Source organism: Bombina bombina, chromosome 9 (assembly GCF_027579735.1).
Source record: "Bombina bombina isolate aBomBom1 chromosome 9, aBomBom1.pri, whole genome shotgun sequence".
Classification (NCBI taxonomy): domain Eukaryota; kingdom Metazoa; phylum Chordata; class Amphibia; order Anura; family Bombinatoridae; genus Bombina; species Bombina bombina.
Genome location: NC_069507.1, coordinates 180,095,370 through 180,119,449, shown reverse-complemented (window position 1 = coordinate 180,119,449; position 24,080 = coordinate 180,095,370). Strand labels below are relative to the sequence as shown.

At 42.1% G+C, this 24,080-nt stretch overlaps 1 protein-coding gene across 1 annotated transcript in view; it reads left to right on the top strand.

The window, feature by feature from the left end:
* LOC128640146 (RRP12-like protein) overlaps positions 1–24,080 on the top strand; it is a 213,700-nt gene that overhangs the window by 178,002 nt on the left and 11,618 nt on the right. The window contains exon 31 of the mRNA XM_053692506.1: positions 5,161–5,236. Coding sequence (XP_053548481.1) covers positions 5,161–5,236 — 76 coding nt within the window. The remainder of the gene's footprint in view (positions 1–5,160; positions 5,237–24,080) is intronic.

The window sequence follows — 24,080 nt, the reverse complement described above, 5'->3', positions numbered from 1 at the left end:
TAAGTATTTCCCATTGCTGATTAGGAGTAAGCAGTAACTCAAGGGGAACGTTATAAACACTGCTGCTATTTTCAAATATCTAGAGCCTACTCTAAAAAATCCAATATTAAAACCTGAGTAGATGAATAAACTATTGAGATTAAATATAGCACAAACAGGAAGTACAAACGACTATTGCTAAACATAGTTAATAGCGGCAAGTACACAATAAAAATAATCAATGCGACATATGTTAGTATTGAATTTGTTATATCAATATAAGTTATAGTAGCACTTAAGCCTGGTGTATAACTATTGTCCAATTATAGGGTATTCAGCTTCCAACCATTATTAGTTTCTATCGTAATGTTAACTGAGCATAGAATACCCAGTATAACATTTATATTATCTACTGTAAGTTAATAAGTGGATAAAGGAAGATTAGATTATCATAGTTATACAGATAAGTTAAACATGTCCAGGTCTCATTGTACTGTATATTTTTTTAATGTTATTTTTAGTATTCCTTTTTTTGTGTGAAAAATGTGTAGGATAAAGCGCAGAAAACATTATTTAAACCTGTGCTTGTAGTTGTAAACAAGTACAATATTGCACCTTATCTTGGTGGAAATCTAGTCGTCAGCCATAACTTAGTTTGGTTAACCTATTTGATAGAGGAAATATATATATATATATATATATATATATATATATATATATATATATATATATATATATATATATATATATATATATATATATATATATATATATATATATATATATAATTCACCAAAGTTTCAAAAATATGCGCACATAGAGTCCCATATACAAAGTTCAAAAAGCCAGTTCAGAAATGATGAAAATAAGCACAGTACCTTGCACCTGCTGTAAGATCATCTCCCGGAGTGTGAGAGATGTATGTCGGTATAGGAGACCTGCAGCTGCAGCGCCCAGAGCGTGTCCGTAGAGATCCAAGTTGGGTGGGCGCCAATAGCGCAAAAAAGACTCCTTAATGTTAGTATAAAAACTTAATGTTTATTTGTAATAGGGTAAAAACATGACAGCAATAGCAGCTGTAAGAAGCACTAAAAACACAATGCCAGCGTTCAGACCTCACGCAGACATGTTTCGTGCATGACTAGCACTTGATCACTGCATCATATATATATATATATATATATATATATATATATTTTTTTTTTTTTTATTTATTTATTTTTTTTTTAAGTAGAAAAATAGCACTATATTAAAAATATATAGTGATAGTGTGTGCCAAAGTGAAAATGGTTAAAACTGCAATACGGATACAAATATGCAGAATATAAATGTTCATAGACGTGCATACAATAAAACAAATAGTTGTGCAAAAACTAGTTTGAGAAAAAAAGTCCAGAAAACAGTTTTATCTAAAGTCCCAAAAAAGTTTAAATAAAACCTTGACCGGTATCAGGACGAAAATACAGTCTCTGGTTTGGTGATAAGTTGGAAGTATAGGCTGCTTGTCTTGGGACTGAGTGATCGATCAGTGCATCTATAGGAAGGACAAAAAAAAGACAGCGCCTCATGGTGCAGACAAACTTCAGAATGCAAAGTTACAATAAAGGCAGATGGAGATATACACACAAAAGAACTGGCACTCTTATGTAAAGAAGTGCGAATGTGCGGGCTGACATTCAACAGCAGTCAGTACGCTGAGTAACGGATCCTCCAAACTGTTCAGAGATGCAGCCGTGGACTCTCCTGCGTGATGCACAGGAGATCTTCAATATCGGCAACAATTACCCCTCTGTGTCAGGAGCAAGCGGCACAGTCCGCAATAAGAAGACGGCTTGTATGTTTGAAAGCTCCCCCAATGAAGCAGAGGGAGACAAATGATATGAGCCGTAACAAAGTGTATATTTTAAAACAAAATATGTTTAATTATAACGAGCTTAAAACGTGTTTCTCGGCCGCAAGCTCCTGGCCGTTTCCTCAACTTCCTTTTTTTTTTTTTAAGTGCCTTGTAAAATGTAAACTTTGTTATTCTGAATATTTAAAAATTAGTTATAAATATTTTTTTATATATAAACTAGTCCTAAAGCCCGTTCACACGGGCCATTTTTTGCATTACAGTGGTCCCACCCCTGGCGTTCTCTCCCTCCCACTCTCTTTTGCTTTCTCTCTCCCCCTCTCTTTTGCGCTCTCTCCCCCTCTCTCTCTCCATCTCCCCCTCTCTCTCGCTCCCCTCTCTCTCTCGCTCCCCTCTCTCTCTCCCCCCTCTCTCTCTTTCTCTCTCTCCCCCCTTTCTCTCTCTCTCCCCTCTCTCTCTCTCTCCCCTCTCTCTCTATCTCACCCCTCTCTCTCTCTCTCTCTCTCTCTCTCCCCTCTATCTCTCTCTCCCCTCTCTCTCTCTCTCGCCTCTCTCTTTCTCTCTCCCCTCTCTCTGTCTCTCTCTCCCCCTCTCTCTCTCTCTCTCTCTCTCTCTCTCCCCTCTCTCTCTTTCTCCCCCTCTCTCTCTCTCCTCTCTCTCTCTCCCCCCTCTGTCTCTCCTCTCTCTCTCTCTTGCCCCTCTATCTCTCCCCCCTCTCTCTCTCCCCCCCCCTCTGTCTCTCCCCCCCCCTCTCACTCTCCCCTCTCTCTGTGTCTCTCCTCTCTCTCTCTCCCCTCCCCCCCCCTCTCTCTCCCTCTCCCCCCCTCTCTCTCTCTCCCCCCTCTCTCTCTCCCTCTCCCCCCTCTCTCTCTCTCCCCCCTCTCTCTCTCTCCCTCTCATTCTCTCTCTCCTCTCTTTCTCTCTCCCTCTCCCCCCTCTCTCTCTGTCTCTCTCTCTCCCTCTCCCCCTCTCTCTTTCCCCTCTCTCTCTCTCCCCCTCTCTCTCCCCCCTCTCTCTCTCCCCACATCTCCCCCCCTCTCTCCACATCTCCCCCCTCTCCCCACATCTCTCCCCATCTCTCCCCATCTCCCCCCTCTCTCCCCATCTCCCCACATCGCTCCCCTCTCTCCACATCTCCCCCCTCACTCCACATCTCCCCCCTCTCTCCACATCTCCCCCCTCTCTCCACATCTCCCCCCTCTCTCCACATCTCCCCCCTCTCTCCACATCTCCCCCCTCTCTCCAATTCTCCCCCCTCTCTCCACATCTCTACCCTCTCTCCACATCTCCCCCCTCTCTCCACATCTCCCCCCTCACTCCACATCTCCCCCCTCTCCCCACATCTCCCCCCTCTCTCCACATCTCCCCCCTCTCTCCACATCTCCCCCCTCTCTCCACATCTCCCCCCTCTCTCCACATCTCCCCCCTCTCCCCACATCTCTCCCCTCTCTCCACATCTCTCCCCTCTCTCCACATCTCCCCACATCTCTCCCCTCTCTCCACATCTCCCCCCTCACTCCACATCTCCCACATCTCTCCACATCTCCCCCCTCACTGCACATCTCCCCCCTCTCCCAACATCTCCCCACATCCCTCCACCCTCTCTTGAGCTGTTTGAGCTCTCTCCACGGCCCTTCACGGGCCTTCACGCTAGGCTCCGCCCCCTTCACGGGCTTTCACGTTAGGCCCCGCCCCCTTCACGATCGGCCCCGCCCACTTCTGCTCGGCGCAGTCGGCAGAACAGGTAGGGACTTAGGCCAGTGTGTTTGTCCGCGTGCTGTCTCTACTGCGCATGACAGCTTCGGACAAACACACTTGGCCTTTTATAGTATAGGATTATTTTGAATACATGCTAATTTGGTTCTATTTTAATCCTTAGAATCTCAAATGAAACTAATTTCAAATTCAGAGTTTCTGAGAATATTGTTTTGAATACTCTTAAGATCTGTGTTGATTCCGTGACACCTTCTACACATTCTAACCTTTTAATTCTGGGGCAATTTGTCGTTTGTTGCAAAGTATCCATTTTGTGCACATTGTGTTGTTAGAACTATATACATTTTCATGCAGCGCCTGCTGACCAAAAAAAAAAAAAAAAAGCATTTAAAGGGACAGTATACTATAAAAAATTTTTTCCCTTAATGTATTTCCAATTACTTTTTTTATCAGCTGCAGAGTATAAAATGTATGAGAATTTGCTTTGTAAGGCTTATTTGTGTATATGAATTAACTGATTTTTTGTTTTGAAGCCACAACCTAATAGAATGGGTTGAGCTTGTAGGTATAATCCGATCTCATTACTTTATCACATTGTGTACATATACCTGCTTCTTTATCTTATCTGTCCATAAACCAATCACCAATACTTGGAGAGAACAATGGAAAATTAACATTTTATTACTTTCTCTTCTATACCCCACTGGGAGTGTAATTTCTTCTACTGGCTGTGTTAACACAGCTTGGTATTGAGGCCCAAAACTTTCAGAATGGGTGGGGATACCACAGGCTAAATCAGCTATTTCAAATGCCAATATAAGGGTAATGGAAATACTTGTAAACAATACACTCCAGCAGGTAAAGTGGGATCATTGGGAACAAATTAAAGGGGAGATTTTTCTTTTTGAGTAAACTGTCCCTTTAAGAGTGATGGCCAGACACATGAGATTAGATATCCCCCCACCATTCCACAACACCTGTTTGTGTGTGTGTATTGCAATGTTCCAGATACTTTGCTAAAGTTTTAAACATTAAACCTTTCCTTTTAATAAAATCATGGCCCTTGTTTTCAAAAGCTAAAAGTAAATCACCATATCTTTCTATGGTTATCCCATTTTATTTAACTGATGGTTATGTGCAGGCACTTGCTTTCCCCAAGCTTATTAAATAGTAACATTTTCATTGTTAACAAAGAAGCAACAACAGAATGTTCTAATGTGCTTGGAAGTATTATTGCCCTATTACTTCAGTGGAAGTATGTGTTAAACCTCTTTAGGGGTGTCACTTTCAGACTGGCAGTGCTCTGCTGATTCTGAGCTGGACATTGGCAGTGATTGGCAGCTATACACATGCTGCAACTGGCTGGCTTAGTGGCCATGTCCTGCTCCGCACCAGTATTGCATTGCTGGCCTAGAGTTGACTTATGCAAGAGTTAAACATATAGTTAAAGCAAGTTAGTCACAAATGTAATACTTTCACAGACCTCACAGATTAGAGCATTTTTATTACTGGTTCTTTATTTGCCTTTATTTGGCCTTGCATGTCAGCTGCTCCACATACTAGAGTTTAGCTACAAAGCATATTTCATGAATGTCACTGGTTTGCTTCTGCAGAAAAAAGCACAGAAGAAACGCTTTCGGGATGGAAATGACGATGATGATGCTGTTGAAAGAACATCTCAATATAAAGGTGGGATTTGCACACTGCTTCACTTTCCCATTCTCCACTGCTAGATCTTTTTATTGTCTTTACTTGCATGGATTATGGTCATATTACAGGCATACCTCAGAGATATTGTGAGTTCGGATCCAGACCACCGCAATAGAGCAAGTCACACTAATTTTTTTGGTTTTCCAGTGCATAAAAGTTATATTTACACTATAATGTAGTCTATTAAGTGTTAAATAGCATTATATCTAAAAAAAAACCCTCTAATGGTTTGAAGTGGGCGGGATTAAAATTTCATTACTATATTAAAAAGTAAATTAAAGCGCATCCCATTAGAATGGATAAAGTCTATCTAAAATATCGTTCCGATTATACGAATTGGAAACTTTACCATCACCTTAAGGAACGATGTTGTTTTTCTTCACATAATATTTTTAATGCCAATAAGCGGTATTCTTAATCCCAGAAGCATGGGATGAGTTAAATAAATCAGGAATAAAATATTTAACATCTGTACTTGTGTTTAGTGGAAAGGACAGGCATGTTTAGCATTAACGTTTGGATGTGTAATTAATACCGTTTAAACAAGGGCTGAACAAATCCTAAGCAATTGGCCCAGGTGTCCTGTAAAATGCACTGCTGGCCCTGCAGGAGGAGATGGTGAGACACACGGTTTGAGCAGATTTAAATAGCATAATGAAAGGTCAGTTAAATCTGCTTATTGGTAGAAGAAATTTTAAAAAACTCTATTTTTCTCTGTGCAGCTTAAATCTGCATTTTCACAGGTTTCTTTTTTTATCCTCAATGAAAATATGCTCAGTTGAAGGCAGAAATAGGCTGTAATTCAAGGTCTCACTGATATAAATTTTTCTTTTTGTCCTTGTGTTGTTGTGTTTTGTTTTTTTAACTCCTGCATGCTTGTGTACATGATGCTAAAAAACCTATTTAAATGTATTGATTGCATTTGTTTAGTTGCCACCAGTAAACTAATTGTATTACCGTTACTTTTGGCTGAGTTCAGTTAAAGTATGCATTTGCACGTGCACAGCAATTCAGAGGTAAAAGCAAGAGGTCATACAAAATAAACACTCCCAACGTTCCACTGTACTTGTTTGGAGAGGATTATTATCTCTGATCACCTGTGAAGTTTTATGGATGCATTTTTAGTTGATGTATTATATTGATATTTATACATTTGTCTTTACCTGCAAAATTATAGAATGTAGAAGTAGGTTTATGGGCATTTGAGAGATAACGGGGTTAAATAATATTGTCCTCTTTCAAATCAGGTCCATTGGTTTCTAGTTATGCTGCTGGTATAGAAGTTGTGTGTTGATTTATTTGGTCGTCATTCTGAGCAGGTCAATGATGATGTAAGCACTCATCATAGCAAGTAAAATACAATTTTGAGGTTTCATGTTCCTTTTAAAGGGACACTAAACACTTTGAGATTGTGATATTAAATGCTTAATTAGGCATAGTTAAACAACTTTGCAGTATACTTTCATTATGTAGTTCACTGTTTTTTTCTGTAATTTTTAAAGTGATGATAAATCCTAGCGTTTTTGAAACTAATTTCATCACTAAAAATAAAGGCCACCTTCATTTACATAAAAAGGTAAAGGTGCTTTTATTTTCTTTTTTAAGACACAATGAGTCCTCGGATCATCTTAATTACTAATGGGATATTCACTTCCTGGTCAGCAGGAGGCGGCAAAGAGCACCACAGCAGAGCTGTTAAATAGCTTCTCCCTTCCCTCCCACTCCAGTCATTCTCTTTACCTACGTTAGTGTTAGGAAGTGGTAAAGTGAGGTGTTAGAAAAGATTCTTCAATCAAGAGTTTATTATTTTTAAAGTGGTGCAAGATTGTGCTGCTTTGTTCTAGGGTGTAGCCGTAGTCCATATCTGTCTCTTCAGTAGAGCTTTGGTGGCTTTAGAGCAATGGAAACTTGTGGGACATAATTCTCACTGCGCCTCCCATGTTTCTTGCTGCCCTATTTCCTTTAGTCTGAGGTAAAGCTTTGACTCAGCACTTTATTCTCCTCAGGTCGATGTGAGGCAGAGGACCTCTCAAGCCTGGGAGCTGCCTTGCTGCCAGGCAGAAGTTAAGGTAAGTGCTGCTTAAATTTCTGGGAGAAAGAAGGCTCAGAAATACAGTTAGCACACATTGAACATAAGGGGCTGGCTCTTTATGTTGGGACATTTAATCTTTCTTAGAGTGAAAGTGTTTGGGCAGCGTGAATTTGCAGGCACTGGGACTGGAGCAAAGCTGTAGGAAGGCATACATTTTTACCTTGTATGGCTCTGGTGGTTTCACATCGGCATTAGGTTGACGCCCACGATGGGCGGTCCTTCCTGTTTTGCGCGCCACTTTAGTTGCGCTTCAGTTAACGGAGGCTGAGGGTGGTGCGACATTAGGAAGAATTTGCTGGTTGGTTCTAGTGTCGCATGCTGAGGGCTATCATGTGTTGCTAGTGCAGAGACGGCATTTACTCCTTTCAAGAGCGCATCGTTGTTTACTGCTAACAAGTTGTTTGGGGATAAAAGGAGAGGAAGATTGACTTGGGGTCAGGTAGGAGCACTTCAGCAGTTTGCAGAGGTGTTATTTTTTGTTAATTCGTTATTTGCTAAACTTGAATGGTTTGCAGGAAAAAAGGAAACCGTTTAAAATAAAAGTGACAGTAACGTTTTTTGCATAATTTCTTTTTTGTCAAAATTAAGATTTTTATTTCCCATTTATACTATTGTATCAGTATGGACCAAGGAGACTTGCAAAATGTTACTTGCTCCTTGTGTTTTGATGCAAATGTGGAACCACCAATCCCTTTCTGTCCCTCATATTAAGAGGACTTTAAGTTATAGGGGAGAAAAAATTCCTGAGCAAAACTTTTCAAAAGTGGATGCTGTCCAAGAGTCTAATGTCGAGATTCATGGTATGCCGCTGCTTTCTCCCCAAGCGTCCCAAATTTTAATGCCCGCACAAGCAGTGCCCTGCTTTCTGCTCAAACTACTGCTGGAGTTACCTTAAGACATAGCTTCCCTTATGTCTTCTACAATTTCTGATGCATTGTCTGCTTTCCCAATGTTGCAGGATAAAACGTAAGTAAGTGAGGTTTCTGATGCAATTATGGCAGTTTCAGAGGTACCCTCCCAAGGTCCTGAAGAGGGTACTGCGGCACCATCTGATGGTGAAATTTTGGATTCTGAAAGTTCATTACCTCTGACGGACTCAGAGGTTGTAACTTTTAGGTTTAAACTAGAACACCTCCGCCTGTTGCTCAGGAAGGTTTTGGTTACTTTGGACGACTGATAGTGGTTCTTATGAAGTCTAGTAAGGTAGACAGATATTTCGAAGTTCCTTATTACTCAGACGTATTTCCGGTTCCAAAGCGAGCTTCGGAAATCATTCCTAAGGAGTGGGAGAGACCAGGAATTCCCTTTTCTCCTGTTTTTAAGAAGATGTTTCCCATAGCTGACTCTTTCAAAGAGGCTTGGCAAACAATTCCTAAGGTGGAAGGGGCTGTTTCCACCTTAGCCAAGAGAACTACTATTCCCATAGAGGATAGTTATGCGTTCAAAGATCCTATGGACAAGAAGTTAGAGGGGTTACTTAAAAAGATTTATGTTCATCAGAGTCTGCAATAGCAACCAGCTGGTTTGATGCGCTGTCTGAATCTCTCAGAACTGAGACTTTGTTAGAGGAGATTCAAGACAGGATAAAAGCTCTGAAACTAGCTAATGCTTTTATTACGGATGCTTCCCTTTAAATTATTAAGCTGGGAGCTAAGATTCCGAGTTTCTCTATTCTAGCCCAAAGAGCCTTATGGTTAAAGCCTTGGTCTGCGGATGTGTCCTCTAAGTCTAAGCTTCTAGCTATTCCTTACAAGGGGAATACCTTGTTTGAAACTGGCCTGACGAAAATTATCTCTGATATCACGGGAGGTAAGGGTCATCAGAGAAACAAACAAAACGAACGACAGAGTAATTTTCGTTCCTTTCAAAATTTCAAGGGAAATTCTTCCTATTCTAAGCAGGAACAATCTAAGCCTACATGGAGGCCCAACCAGTCTCGGAATAAGAGTAAACATTCCAAGAAGCCTGCGATTGAGTCCAAGATGGCATGAAGGGCATGCCCCTGATCCGGGACCGATTAGATAGATTCCCTATCTATGAAGATTTTTCTGACAGAAGTCAGGAAATCAGATTATCGATACTTGTCTAGTCCTTCAATCCACTCCTCGGCCATCAGTGGCCCAGTGCATGGAGGTAATCGGGCTGATGGTGGCGGCAATGGACATCATCCCGTTTGCGCGGTTCCTCCTCAGACCTCTGCAGTTAAATATGCTCAGGCAATGGAACAGAGATTATTCAGACTTGTCTCCTCAAATAACCCTGGAGCAGGAGACAAGGGACTCTCTTCGATGGTGGTTGTCTCTGGATCATCTCTCTCAGGGAACCTGGGTGATTGTGACAACAGATGCCAGCCTTCTAGGATGGGGAGCGGTTTGGGGCTCCCTAAAGGCTCAGGGAGTTTGGACTCGGTCGGAGTCTGTTCTGCCCATAAACATTCTGGAGCTGAGAGCAATCCTCAATTCTCTTCTGGCCTGGCCCCAGTTGGCCTCGGCCCGGTTCATCAGGTTTCAGTCAGACAACATAACGTCAGTAGCTTACATCAATCAGGGAGGAACGAGGAGTTCCTTAGCGATGAGAGAGGTAACCAAGATAATTCAGTGGGCGGAGGCCCATTCTTGCTGCCTGTCGACGATCCACATCCCAGGGGTGGACAACTGGGAGGCGAACTTCCTGAGCAGACAGACTTTTCATCTGGGGGAATGGGAACTCAATCCGGAAGTGTTCTCCAGCCTAATCCTCAAGTGGGGTCAGCCGGAATTAGATCCCATGGCATCTTGACGGAATGCCAAGTTCCCGAGATATGGCTCGAGGTCCAGGGATCCCCAGGCGGAGCTGATAGATACTCTGGCGGTTCCTTGGACCTTCAGTCTAGCATACCTATTTCCTCCGTTTGCGCTTCTTCCTCGGGTCATTGCTCGAATCAAGCAGGAGAGGACGACGGTGATCCTCATTGCTCCGGCTTGGCCTCGCAGGATTTGGTATGCAGATCTGGTGGACGTGTCATCCCTGCCACCTTGGAGACTTGCGTTGAGGAAGGGCCTTCTAATTCAAGGGCCCTTCATTCACCCAAATGTAGTTTCTCTCAAGTTGACTGCTTGGAGATTGAACGCTTAATTTTGTCCAAGCAGGGGTTTTCTGATTCGGTCATAGAGACCATAATTCAGGTTCGTAAGCCTGTAACTAGAAAGATTTACCATAAGATATGGCGTAAATATCTCTATTGGTGTGAATCTAGGGGCTACTCATAGAGTAGATTAGGATTCCTAGAATTTTGCCTTTTCTCCAAGAAGGGTTGGAGAAAGGTTTATCGACAAGTTCCCTAAAGGGTCAAATTTCGGCCTTGTCTATTTTGTTACACAAACATCTGGCAGATGTCCCAGAAGTTCAATCTTTTTGTCAGGCCTTGGTTAGGATCAGGCCTGTGTTTTAAACCAGTTACTCCTCCTTGGATTCTTAATTTAGTTCTCAAAGTTCTTCAAGGGGCTCCGTTTGAGCCTATGCATTCCTTAGATATTAAATCTTGGAAAGTTTTTTTTCTTGTTGCTGTTTCTTCTGCTCGGAGAGTGTCAGAATTCTCGGCATTGCAGTATGAGTCTCCTTACCTTATTTTCCATTCAGATAAGGTCGTTTTACGTACTAAATTAGGATTTCTTCCTAAGGTTGTTTCGGATCGGAACATTAATCAGGAGATTGTGGTTCCTTCTTTATGTCCTAATCCTTCTTCTCAGAAGGAATGTCTTCTACATAATTTGGACGTGGTCCGTGCTTTAAAATTTTACTTGCAGGCGACTAAGGACTTTCGTCAGTCGTCTTCTTTATTTTCTCAGGAAAACGTAGGGAACAGAAAGCTACGGCTACTTCTCTTTCTTTTTGGCTGAGGAATATCATTCGTCTTGCATATGAGACTGCTGGACATCAGCCTCCTGAGAGAATTATGGCTCATTTCACGAGGGCTGTTGCTTCTTCATGGGCATTCAAAAATGAAGCTTCCGTGGAACAGATTTGCAAGGCTGCAACTTGGTCCTCTCTGCACACTTTTACAAAATTCTACAAATTTGACACTTTCTCCAACATAGGTGTGTCCGGTCCACGGCGTCATCCTTACTTGTGGGATATTCTCTTCCCCAACAGGAAATGGCAAAGAGCCCAGCAAAGCTGGTCACATGATCCCTCCTAGGCTCCGCCTACCCCAGTCATTCTCTTTGCCGTTGTACAGGCAACATCTCCACGGAGATGGCTTAGAGTTTTTTAGTGTTTAACTGTAGTTTTTATTATTCAATCAAGAGTTTGTTATTTTGAAATAGTGCTGGTATGTACTATTTACTCAGAAACAGAAAAGAGATGAAGATTTCTGTTTGTATGAGGAAAATGATTTTAGCAACCGTCACTAAAATCCATGGCTGTTCCACACTGGACTGTTGAGAGCAATTAACTTCAGTTGGGGGAACAGTGAGCAGTCTCTTGCTGCTTGAGGTATGACACATTCTAACAAGACGATGTAATGCTGGAAGCTGTCATTTTCCCTCTGGGATCCGGTAAGCCATGTTTATTACGATTGTAAATAAGGGCTTCAAAAAGGGCTTATTAAGACTGTAGACTTTTTTTGGGCTAAATCGATTGATTATTAACACATATTTAGCCTTGAGGAATCATTTTATCTGGGTATTTTGATATAATAATATCGGCAGGCACTGTTTTAGACACCTTATTCTTTAGGGGCTTTCCCAAAGCATAGGCAGAGCCTCATTTTCGCGCCGGTGTTGCGCACTTGTTTTTGAGAGGCATGGCATGCAGTCGCATGTGAGAGGAGCTCTGATACTTAGAAAAGACTTTCTGAAGGCGTCATTTGGTATCGTATTCCCCTTGGGGCTTGGTTGGGTCTCAGCAAAGCAGATACCAGGGACTGTAAAGGGGTTAAAGTTCAAAACGGCTCCGGTTCCGTTATTTTAAGGGTTAAAGCTTCCAAATTTGGTGTGCAATACTTTTAAGGCTTTAAGACACTGTGGTGAAAATTTGGTAAATTTTGAACAATTCCTTCATGTTTTTTCGCATTTGCAGTAATAAAGTGTGTTCAGTTTAAAATTTAAAGTGACAGTAACGGTTTTATTTTAAAACGTTTTTTGTACTTGTTATCAAGTTTATGCCTGTTTAACATGTCTGAACTACCAGATAGACTGTGTTCTGAATGTGGGGAAGCCAGAATTCCTATTCATTTAAATAAATGTGATTTATGTGACAATGACAATGATGCCCAAGATGATTCCTCAAGTGAGGGGAGTAAGCATGGTACTGCATCATTCCCTCCTTCGTCTACACGAGTCTTGCCCACTCAGGAGGCCCCTAGTACATCTAGCGCGCCAATACTCCTTACTATGCAACAATTAACGGCTGTAATGGATAATTCTGTCAAAAACATTTTAGCCAAAATGAACACTTATCAGCGTAAGCGCGACTGCTCTGTTTTAGATACTGAAGAGCATGACGACGCTGATATTAATATTTCTGAAGGGCCCCTAACTCAGTCTGATGGGGCCAGGGAGGTTTTGTCTGAGGGAGAAATTACTGATTCAGGGAACATTTCTCAACAAGCTGAACCTGATGTGATTGCATTTAAATTTAAGTTGGAACATCTCCGCATTCTGCTTAAGGAGGTATTATCCACTCTGGATGATTGTGACAAGTTGGTCATCCCAGAGAAACTATGTAAAATGGACAAGTTCCTAGAGGTGCCGGGGCTCCCAGAAGCTTTTCCTATACCCAAGCGGGTGGCGGACATTGTTAATAAAGAATGGGAAAGGCCCGGTATTCCTTTCGTCCCTCCCCCCATATTTAAAAAATTGTTTCCTATGGTCGACCCCAGAAAGGACTTATGGCAGACAGTCCCCAAGGTCGAGGGAGCGGTTTCCACTTTAAACAAACGCACCACTATACCCATAGAGGATAGTTGTGCTTTCAAAGATCCTATGGATAAAAAATTAGAAGGTTTGCTTAAAAAGATGTTTGTTCAGCAGGGTTACCTTCTACAACCAATTTCATGCATTGTCCCTGTCGCTACAGCCGCATGTTTCTGGTTCGATGAGCTGATAAAGGCGGTCGACAGTGATTCTCCTCCTTATGAGGAGATTATGGACAGAATCAATGCTCTCAAATTGGCTAATTCTTTCACCCTAGACGCCACTTTGCAATTGGCTAGGTTAGCGGCTAAGAATTCTGGGTTTGCTATTGTGGCGCGCAGAGCGCTTTGGTTGAAATCTTGGTCGGCTGATGCGTCTTCCAAGAACAAGCTACTTAACATTCCTTTCAAGGGGAAAACGCTGTTTGGCCCTGACTTGAAAGAGATTATCTCGGATATCACTGGGGGTAAGGGCCACGCCCTTCCTCAGGATCGGCCTTTCAAGGCAAAAAATAAACCTAATTTTCGTCCCTTTCGTAGAAACGGACCAGCCCAAAGTGCTACGTCCTCTAAGCAAGAGGGTAATACTTCTCAAGCCAAGCCAGCTTGGAGACCAATGCAAGGCTGGAACAAGGGAAAGCAGGCCAAGAAACCTGCCACTGCTACCAAGACAGCATGAAATGTTGGCCCCCGATCCGGGACCGGATCTGGTGGGGGGCAGACTCTCTCTCTTCGCTCAGGCTTGGGCAAGAGATGTTCTGGATCCTTGGGCGCTAGAAATAGTCTCCCAAGGTTATCTTCTGGAATTCAAGGGACTTCCCCCAAGGGGGAGGTTCCACAGGTCTCAGTTGTCTTCAGACCACATAAAAAGACAGGCATTCTTACATTGTGTAGAAGACCTGTTAAAAATGGGAGTGATTCATCCCGTTCCATTAAGAGAACAAGGGATGGGGTTCTACTCCAATCTGTTTATAGTTCCCAAAAAAGAGGGAACGTTCAGACCAATCTTAGATCTCAAGATCTTAAACAAGTTTCTCAAGGTTCCATCGTTCAAGATGGAAACCATTCGAACTATTCTTCCTTCCATCCAGGAAGGTCAATTCATGACCACGGTGGATTTAAAGGATGCGTATCTACATATTCCTATCCACAAGGAACATCATCGGTTCCTGAGGTTCGCATTCCTGGACAAACATTACCAGTTCGTGGCGCTTCCTTTCGGATTAGCCACTGCTCCAAGGATTTTCACAAAGGTACTAGGGTCCCTTCTAGCTGTGCTAAGACCAAGGGGCATTGCTGTAGTACCTTACTTGGACGACATTCTGATTCAAGCGTCGTCCCTTCCTCAAGCAAAGGCTCACACGGACATTGTCCTGGCCTTTCTCAGATCTCACGGATGGAAAGTGAACGTGGAAAAGAGTTCTCTATCTCCGTCAACAAGGGTTCCCTTCTTGGGAACAATAATAGACTCCTTAGAAATGAGGATTTTTCTGACAGAGGCCAGAAAAACAAAACTTCTAGACTCTTGTCGGATACTCCATTCCGTTCCTCTTCCTTCCATAGCTCAGTGCATGGAAGTGATCGGGTTGATGGTAGCGGCAATGGACATAGTTCCTTTTGCACGCATTCATCTAAGACCATTACAACTGTGCATGCTCAGTCAGTGGAATGGGGACTATACAGACTTGTCTCCGAAGATACAAGTAAATCAGAGGACCAGAGACTCACTCCGTTGGTGGCTGTCCCTGGACAACCTGTCACGAGGGATGACATTCCGCAGACCAGAGTGGGTCATTGTCACGACCGACGCCAGTCTGATGGGCTGGGGCGCGGTCTGGGGATCCCTGAAAGCTCAGGGTCTTTGGTCTCGGGAAGAATCTCTTCTACCGATAAATATTCTGGAACTGAGAGCGATATTCAATGCTCTCAAGGCTTGGCCTCAGCTAGCGAGGGCCAAGTTCATACGGTTTCAATCAGACAACATGACAACTGTTGCGTACATCAACCATCAGGGGGGAACAAGGAGTTCCCTGGCGATGGAAGAAGTGACCAAAATCATTCTATGGGCGGAGTCTCACTCCTGCCACCTGTCTGCTATCCACATCCCAGGAGTGGAAAATTGGGAAGCGGATTTTCTGAGTCGTCAGACATTGCATCCGGGGGAGTGGGAACTCCATCCGGAAATCTTTGCCCAAGTCACTCAGCTGTGGGGCATTCCAGACATGGATCTGATGGCCTCTCGTCAGAACTTCAAAGTTCCTTGCTACGGGTCCAGATCCAGGGATCCCAAGGCGGCTCTAGTGGATGCACTAGTAGCACCTTGGACCTTCAAACTAGCTTATGTGTTCCCGCCGTTTCCTCTCATCCCCAGGCTGGTAGCCAGGATCAATCAGGAGAGGGCGTCGGTGATCTTGATAGCTCCTGCGTGGCCACGCAGGACTTGGTACGCAGATCTGGTGAATATGTCATCGGCTCCTCCTTGGAAGCTACCTTTGAGACGAGACCTTCTTGTTCAGGGTCCGTTCGAACATCCGAATCTGGTTTCACTCCAGCTGACTGCTTGGAGATTGAACGCTTGATCTTATCGAAGCGAGGATTCTCAGATTCTGTTATCGATACTCTTGTTCAGGCCAGAAAGCCTGTAACTAGAAAGATTTACCACAAAATTTGGAAAAAATATATCTGTTGGTGTGAATCTAAAGGATTCCCTTGGGACAAGGTTAAGATTCCTAGGATTCTATCCTTCCTTCAAGAAGGATTGGAAAAAGGATTATCTGCAAGTTCCCTGAAGGGACAGATTTCTGCCTTGTCTGTGTTACTTCACAAAAAGCTGGCCGCTGTGCCAGATGTTCAAGCCTTTGTTCAGGCTCTGGTTAGAATTAAGCCTGTTTACAAACCTTTGACTCCTCCTTGGAGTCTCAATTTAGTTCTTTCAGTTCTTCAGGGGGTTCCGTTTGAACCCTTGCATTCCGTTGATATTAAGTTATTATCTTGGAAAGTTTTGTTTTTAGTTGCAATTTCTTCTGCTAGAAGAGTTTCAGAATTATCTGCTCTGCAGTGTTCTCCTCCTTATCTGGTGTTCCATGCAGATAAGGTGGTTTTACGTACTAAACCTGGTTTTCTTCCAAAAGTTGTTTCTAACAAAAACATTAACCAGGAGATTATCGTACCTTCTCTGTGTCCGAAACCAGTTTCAAAGAAGGAACGTTTGTTGCACAATTTGGATGTTGTTCGCGCTCTAAAATTCTATTTAGATGCTACAAAGGATTTTAGACAAACATCTTCCTTGTTTGTTGTTTATTCTGGTAAAAGGAGAGGTCAAAAAGCAACTTCTACCTCTCTCTCTTTTTGGATTAAAAGCATCATCAGATTGGCTTACGAGACTGCCGGACGGCAGCCTCCCGAAAGAATCACAGCTCATTCCACTAGGGCTGTGGCTTCCACATGGGCCTTCAAGAACGAGGCTTCTGTTGATCAGATATGTAGGGCAGCGACTTGGTCTTCACTGCACACTTTTACCAAATTTTACAAGTCTGATACTTTTGCTTCTTCTGAGGCTATTTTTGGGAGAAAGGTTTTGCAAGCCGTGGTGCCTTCCATTTAGGTGACCTGATTTGCTCCCTCCCTTCATCCGTGTCCTAAAGCTTTGGTATTGGTTCCCACAAGTAAGGATGACGCCGTGGACCGGACACACCTATGTTGGAGAAAACAGAATTTATGTTTACCTGATAAATTACTTTCTCCAACGGTGTGTCCGGTCCACGGCCCGCCCTGGTTTTTTTAATCAGGTCTGATAATTTATTTTCTTTAACTACAGTCACCACGGTACCATATGGTTTCTCCTATGCAAATATTCCTCCTTAACGTCGGTCGAATGACTGGGGTAGGCGGAGCCTAGGAGGGATCATGTGACCAGCTTTGCTGGGCTCTTTGCCATTTCCTGTTGGGGAAGAGAATATCCCACAAGTAAGGATGACGCCGTGGACCGGACACACCGTTGGAGAAAGTAATTTATCAGGTAAACATAAATTCTGTTTTTGCCTCGGCTGAGGTCGCTTTTGGGAGAAAGGTTCTTCATGCAGCGGTGCCTTCCATTTAGGTGCCCTGTCTTGTACCTCCCATATCATCTGTGTACTCTAGCTTGGGTATTGGATCCCATTAGTAATTAAGATTATCTGTGGACTCATTGTGTCTTAAAAAAGAAAAGAAAATTTATGCATACCTGATAAATGTATTTATTTTTTGACACGATGAGACCACGGCCCGCCCTGTTCTTGCAAGACAGGTTGTTGGTTATTTTAAACTTCAGACACCTCTGCACCTAGGCTTTTCCTTTCTTTCCTTAACTTCGGTCTAATGACTGGAGTGGGAGGTAGGGGAGGAGCTATTTAACAGCTCTACGATGTGCTCTTTGCCGCCTCCTGCCGACCAGGAGGTGAATATCCCATTAGTAATTAAGATGATCTGTGGACTCATCGTGTCAAAAAAGAAATACATTTCTCTTGTAAGGTGTATCCAGTCCACGGATTCATCCATTACTTGTGGGATATTCTCCTTCCCAACAGGAAGCTGCAAGAGGATCACCCACAGCAGAGCTGTCTATATAGCTCCTCCCCTAACTGCCACCCCCAGTTATTCTCTTGCAGCTCTCTACAAGGGAAGTAGCTAGAGAGATGTGGTGAATGAATGTAGTTTATCTTCAATCAAAAGTTTTATTTTCAAATGGTACCGGAGTTATACTATTTTAGCCTCAGGCAGAAAGTTGAAGAAGAGTCTGCCTGAGGTTTTTGATGATCTTAGCGGTTTGTAACTAAGATCCACTGCTGTTCTCACACAAAACTGAAGAGATGGGTAACTCCAGCTGGGGGAATAGCGTGCAGGATTACTTGATCTGAGGTATGTGCCGTTTTAAATTTTTCTAGAGAGATGATAAGCTAGAAAATGCTGACAGTGCCTGATTTATTTAAGGTAAGCCTGATTACAGTGATTTAATAACGACTGGTATATTTGCTGTAAAGGGTAATATTTTTGTTATTTACTCTCATTACTTAATAGATATAACTTTTGCTTGATGTATATAAACGTTTATTACATATGGTGATAAAACTTTATTCTGGGGCCCAGTTTTTCCACATGGCTGACTAAATTTTGCCTAGTGATAGTTTTTTAAGGCCCTCTCACTATGAGTACATGTTGGGAGGGGCCTATTTTCGCGCCTTATTGCACAGTAGTTTCTTTCATGTAATTAACAAGAGTCCATGAGCTAGTGACGTATGGGATATACATTCCTACCAGGAGGGGCAAAGTTTCCCAAACCTTAAAATGCCTATAAATACACCCCTCACCACACCCACAAATCAGTTTTACAAACTTTGCCTCCAAGGGAGGTGGTGAAGTAAGTTTGTGCTAGATTCTACGTTGATATGCGCTCCGCAGCAAGTTGGAGCCCGGTTTTCCTCTCAGCGTGCAGTGAATGTCAGAGGGATGTGAGGAGAGTATTGCCTATTGAATGCAGTGATCTCCTTCTACGGGGTCTATTTCATAAGGTTCTCTGTTATCGGTCGTAGAGATTCATCTCTTACCTCCCTTTTCAGATCGACGATATACTCTTATATTTACCATTTCCTCTACTGATTCTCGTTTCAGTACTGGTTTGGCTTTCTACAAACATGTAGATGAGTGTCCTGGGGTAAGTAAGTCTTATTTTCTGTGACACTCTAAGCTATGGTTGGGCACTTTATTTATAAAGTTCTAAATATATGTATTCAAACATTTATTTGCCTTGACTCAGAATGTTCAACTTTCCTTATTTCCAGACAGTCAGTTTCATATTTGGGATTATGCTTTAAATTATCATATTTTTTCTTACCTCAAAAATTTGACTTTTTTCCCTGTGGGCTGTTAGGCTCGCGGGGGCTGAAAATGCTTCATTTTATTGCGTCATTCTTGGCGCGGACTTTTTTGGCGCAAAAATTCTTTTCCGTTTCCGGCGTCATACGTGTCGCCGGAAGTTGCGTCATTTTTGACGTTATTTTGCGCCAAAAATGTCGGCGTTCCGGATGTGGCGTCATTTTTGGCGCCAAAAGCATTTAGGCGCCAAATAATGTGGGCGTCTTATTTGGCGCCAAAAAATATGGGCGTCGCTTTTGTCTCCACATTATTTCAGTCTCATTTTTCATTTGCTTCTGGTTGCTAGAAGCTTGATGTTTGGCATTTTTTTCCCATTCCTGAAACTGTCTTATAAGGAATTTGATCTATTTTGCTTTATATGTTGTTTTTTCTCTTACATATTGCAAGATGTCTCACGTTGCATCTGAGCCAGAAGATACTACAGGAAAACCACTGCCTGCTGGATCTACCAAAGCTAAGTGTATCTGCTGTAAACTTTTGGTAGCTATTCCTCCAGCTGTTGTTTGTAATAATTGTCATGACAAACTTGTTAAAGCAGATAATATTTCCTTTAGTGATGTACCATTGCCTGTTGCAGTTCCCTCAACATCTAAGGTGCAGAATGTTCCTGATAACATAAGAGATTTTGTTTATGAATCCATAAAGAAGGCTTTGTCTGTTATTTCTCCTTCTAGTAAACGTAAAAAGTCTTTTAAATCTTCTCTCTCTACAGATGAATTTTTAAATGAACACCATCATTCTGATTCTTTGGACTCTTCTGGTTCAGAGGATTCTGTCTCAGAGATTGATGCTGATAAATCTTCATATTTATTTAAGATGGAATTTATTCGCTCTTTACTTAAAGAAGTACTAATTGCTTTAGAAATAGAGGATTCTAGTCCTCTTGATACTAATTCTATACGTTTGGATAAGGTTTTTAAAGCTCCTGCGGTTATTCCAGAAGTCTTTCCTGTTCCTAATGCTATTTCTGCAGTAATTGCTAAGGAATGGGATAAATTGGGTAATTCATTTACTCCTTCTAAACGTTTTAAGCAATTATATCCTGTTCCGCCTGACAGGTTAGAATTTTGGGACAAAATCCCTAAAGTTGATGGGGCTATTTCTACCCTTGCTAAACGTACTACCATTCCTACGTCAGATGGTACCTCGTTTAAAGATCCTTTAGATAGAAAAATTGAATCTTTTCTAAGAAAAGCTTATCTATGTTCAGGTAATCTTCTTAGACCTGCTATATCATTGGCTGATGTTGCTGCAGCTTCAACTTTTTGGTTGGAAACTCTAGCGCAACAAGTAACAAATCGTGATTCTCATGATATTATTATTCTTCTCCAGCATGCTAATAATTTCATCTGTGATGCCATTTTTGATATTATTAGAGTTGATGTTAGATTTATGTCTCTGGCTATCTTAGCCAGAAGAGCTTTATGGCTTAAGACTTGGAATGCTGATATGGCTTCTAAATCAACTCTACTTTCCATTTCTTTCCAGGGAAACAAATTATTTGGTTCTCAGTTGGATTCTATTATTTCAACTGTTACTGGTGGGAAAGGAACTTTTTTACCACAGGATAAAAAGTCTAAAGGTAAAAACAGGGCTAACAATCGTTTTCGTTCCTTTCGTTTCAACAAAGAACAAAAGCCTGATCCTTCGTCCTCAGGAGCAGTTTCAGTTTGGAAACCATCTCCAGTCTGGAATAAATCCAAGCCTGCTAGAAAGGCAAAGCCTGCTTCTAAGTTCACATGAAGGTACGGCCCTCATTCCAGTTCAGCTGGTAGGGGGCAGGTTACGTTTTTTCAAAGAAATTTGGATCAATTCTGTTCACAATCTTTGGATTCAGAACATTGTTTCAGAAGGGTACAGAATTGGTTTCAAGATGAGACCTCCTGCAAAGAGATTTTTTCTTTCCCATGTCCCAGTAAATCCAGTGAAAGCTCAAGCATTTCTGAATTGTGTTTCAGATCTAGAGTTGGCTGGAGTAATTATGCCAGTTCCAGTTCCGGAACAGGGGATGGGGTTTTATTCAAATCTCTTCATTGTACCAAAGAAGGAGAATTCCTTCAGACCAGTTCTGGATCTAAAATTATTGAATCGTTATGTAAGGATACCAACGTTCAAGATGGTAACTGTAAGGACTATATTGCCTTTTGTTCAGCAAGGGAATTATATGTCCACAATAGATTTACAGGATGCATATCTGCATATTCCAATTCATCCAGATCATTATCAGTTCCTGAGATTCTCTTTTCTAGACAAGCATTACCAATTTGTGGCTCTACCGTTTGGCCTTGCTACAGCTCCAAGAATTTTCACAAAGATTCTCGGTGCCCTTCTGTCTGTAATCAGAGAACAGGGTATTGTGGTATTTCCTTATTTGGACGATATCTTGGTACTTGCTCCGTCTTTACATTTAGCAGAGTCTCATACGAATCGACTTGTGTTGTTTCTTCAAGATCATGGTTGGAGGATCAATTTACCAAAAAGTTCTTTGATTCCTCAAACAAGGGTAACCTTTCTGGGTTTCCAGATAGATTCAGTGTCCATGACTTTGTCTTTAACAGACAAGAGACGTCTAAAATTGATTACAGCCTGTCGAAACCTTCAGTCTCAATCATTCCCTTCGGTAGCCTTATGCATGGAAATTCTAGGTCTTATGACTGCTGCATCGGACGCGATCCCCTTTGCTCGTTTTCACATGCGACCTCTTCAGCTCTGTATGCTGAACCAATGGTGCAGGGATTACACGAAGATATATCAATTAATATCTTTAAAACCGATTGTTCGGCACTCTCTAACGTGGTGGACAGATCACCATCGTTTAATTCAGGGGGCTTCTTTTGTTCTTCCGACCTGGACTGTAATTTCAACAGATGCAAGTCTCACAGGTTGGGGAGCTGTGTGGGGATCTCTGACGGCACAAGGAGTTTGGGAATCTCAGGAGGTGAGATTACCGATCAATATCTTGGAACTCCGTGCAGTTTTCAGAGCTCTTCAGTTTTGGCCTCTTCTGAAGAGAGAATCGTTCATTTGTTTTCAGACAGACAATGTCACAACTGTGGCATACATCAATCATCAAGGAGGGACTCACAGTCCTCTGGCTATGAAAGAAGTATCTCGAATTTTGGTTTGGGCGGAATCCAGCTCCTGTCTAATCTCTGCGGTTCATATCCCAGGTGTAGACAATTGGGAAGCGGATTATCTCAGTCGCCAAACGTTGCATCCGGGCGAATGGTCTCTTCACCCAGAGGTATTTCTTCAGATTGTTCAATTGTGGGGGCTTCCAGAGATAGATCTGATGGCCTCTCATCTAAACAAGAAACTTCCCAGGTATCTGTCCAGATCCCGGGATCCTCAGGCGGAGGCAGTGGATGCATTATCACTTCCTTGGAAGTATCATCCTGCCTATATCTTTCCGCCTCTAGTTCTTCTTCCAAGAGTAATCTCCAAGATTCTGAGGGAATGCTCGTTTGTTCTGCTAATAGCTCCGGCATGGCCTCACAGGTTTTGGTATGCGGATCTTGTCCGGATGGCATCTTGCCAGCCATGGACTCTTCCGTTAAGACCAGACCTTCTGTCACAAGGTCCTTTTTTCCATCCGGATCTGAAATCCTTAAATTTAAAGGTATGGAGATTGAACGCTTGATTCTTGGTCATAGAGGTTTCTCTGACTCCGTGATTAATACTATGTTACAGGCTCGTAAATCTGTATCTCGAGAGATATATTATAGAGTCTGGAAGACTTATATTTCTTGGTGTCTTTCTCATCATTTTTCTTGGCATTCTTTTAGAATACCGAGAATTTTACAGTTTCTTCAGGATGGTTTAGATAAGGGTTTGTCCGCAAGTTCTTTGAAAGGACAAATCTCCGCTCTTTCTGTTCTTTTTCACAGAAAGATTGCTATTCTTCCTGATATTCATTGTTTTGTACAAGCTTTGGTTCGTATAAAACCTGTCATTAAGTCAATTTCTCCTCCTTGGAGTTTGAATTTGGTTCTGGGAGCTCTTCAAGCTCCTCCGTTTGAACCTATGCATTCATTGGACATTAAATTACTTTCTTGGAAAGTTTTGTTCCTTTTGGCCATCTCTTCTGCTAGAAGAGTTTCTGAATTATCTGCTCTTTCGTGTGAGTCTCCTTTTCTGATTTTTCATCAGGATAAGGCGGTGTTGCGAACTTCTTTTGAATTTTTACCTTAAGTTGTGAATTCCAACAACATTAGTAGAGAAATTGTGGTTCCTTCATTATGTCCTAATCCTAAGAATTCTAAGGAGAAATCATTGCATTCTTTGGATGTTGTTAGAGCTTTGAAATATTATGTTGAAGCTACGAAATCTTTCCGTAAGACTTCTAGTCTATTTGTTATCTTTTCCGGTTCTAGGAAAGGCCAGAAAGCTTCTGCCATTTCTTTGGCATCTTGGTTGAAATCTTTAATTCATCTTGCCTATGTTGAGTCGGGTAAAATTCCGCCTCAAAGAATTACAGCTCATTCTACTAGGTCAGTATCTACTTCCTGGGCGTTTAGGAATGAAGCTTCGGTTGACCAGATCTGCAAAGCAGCAACTTGGTCCTCTTTGCATACTTTTACTAAATTCTACCATTTTGATGTATTTTCTTCTTCTGAAGCAGTTTTTGGTAGAAAAGTTCTTCAGGCAGCGGTTTCAGTTTGAATCTTCTGCTTATGTTTTTTGTTAAACTTTATTTTGGGTGTGGATTATTTTCAGCAGGAATTGGCTGTCTTTATTTTATCCCTCCCTCTCTAGTGACTCTTGTGTGGAAAGATCCACATCTTGGGTAGTCATTATCCCATACGTCACTAGCTCATGGACTCTTGTTAATTACATGAAAGAAAACATAATTTATGTAAGAACTTACCTGATAAATTCATTTCTTTCATATTAACAAGAGTCCATGAGGCCCACCCTTTTTTGTGGTG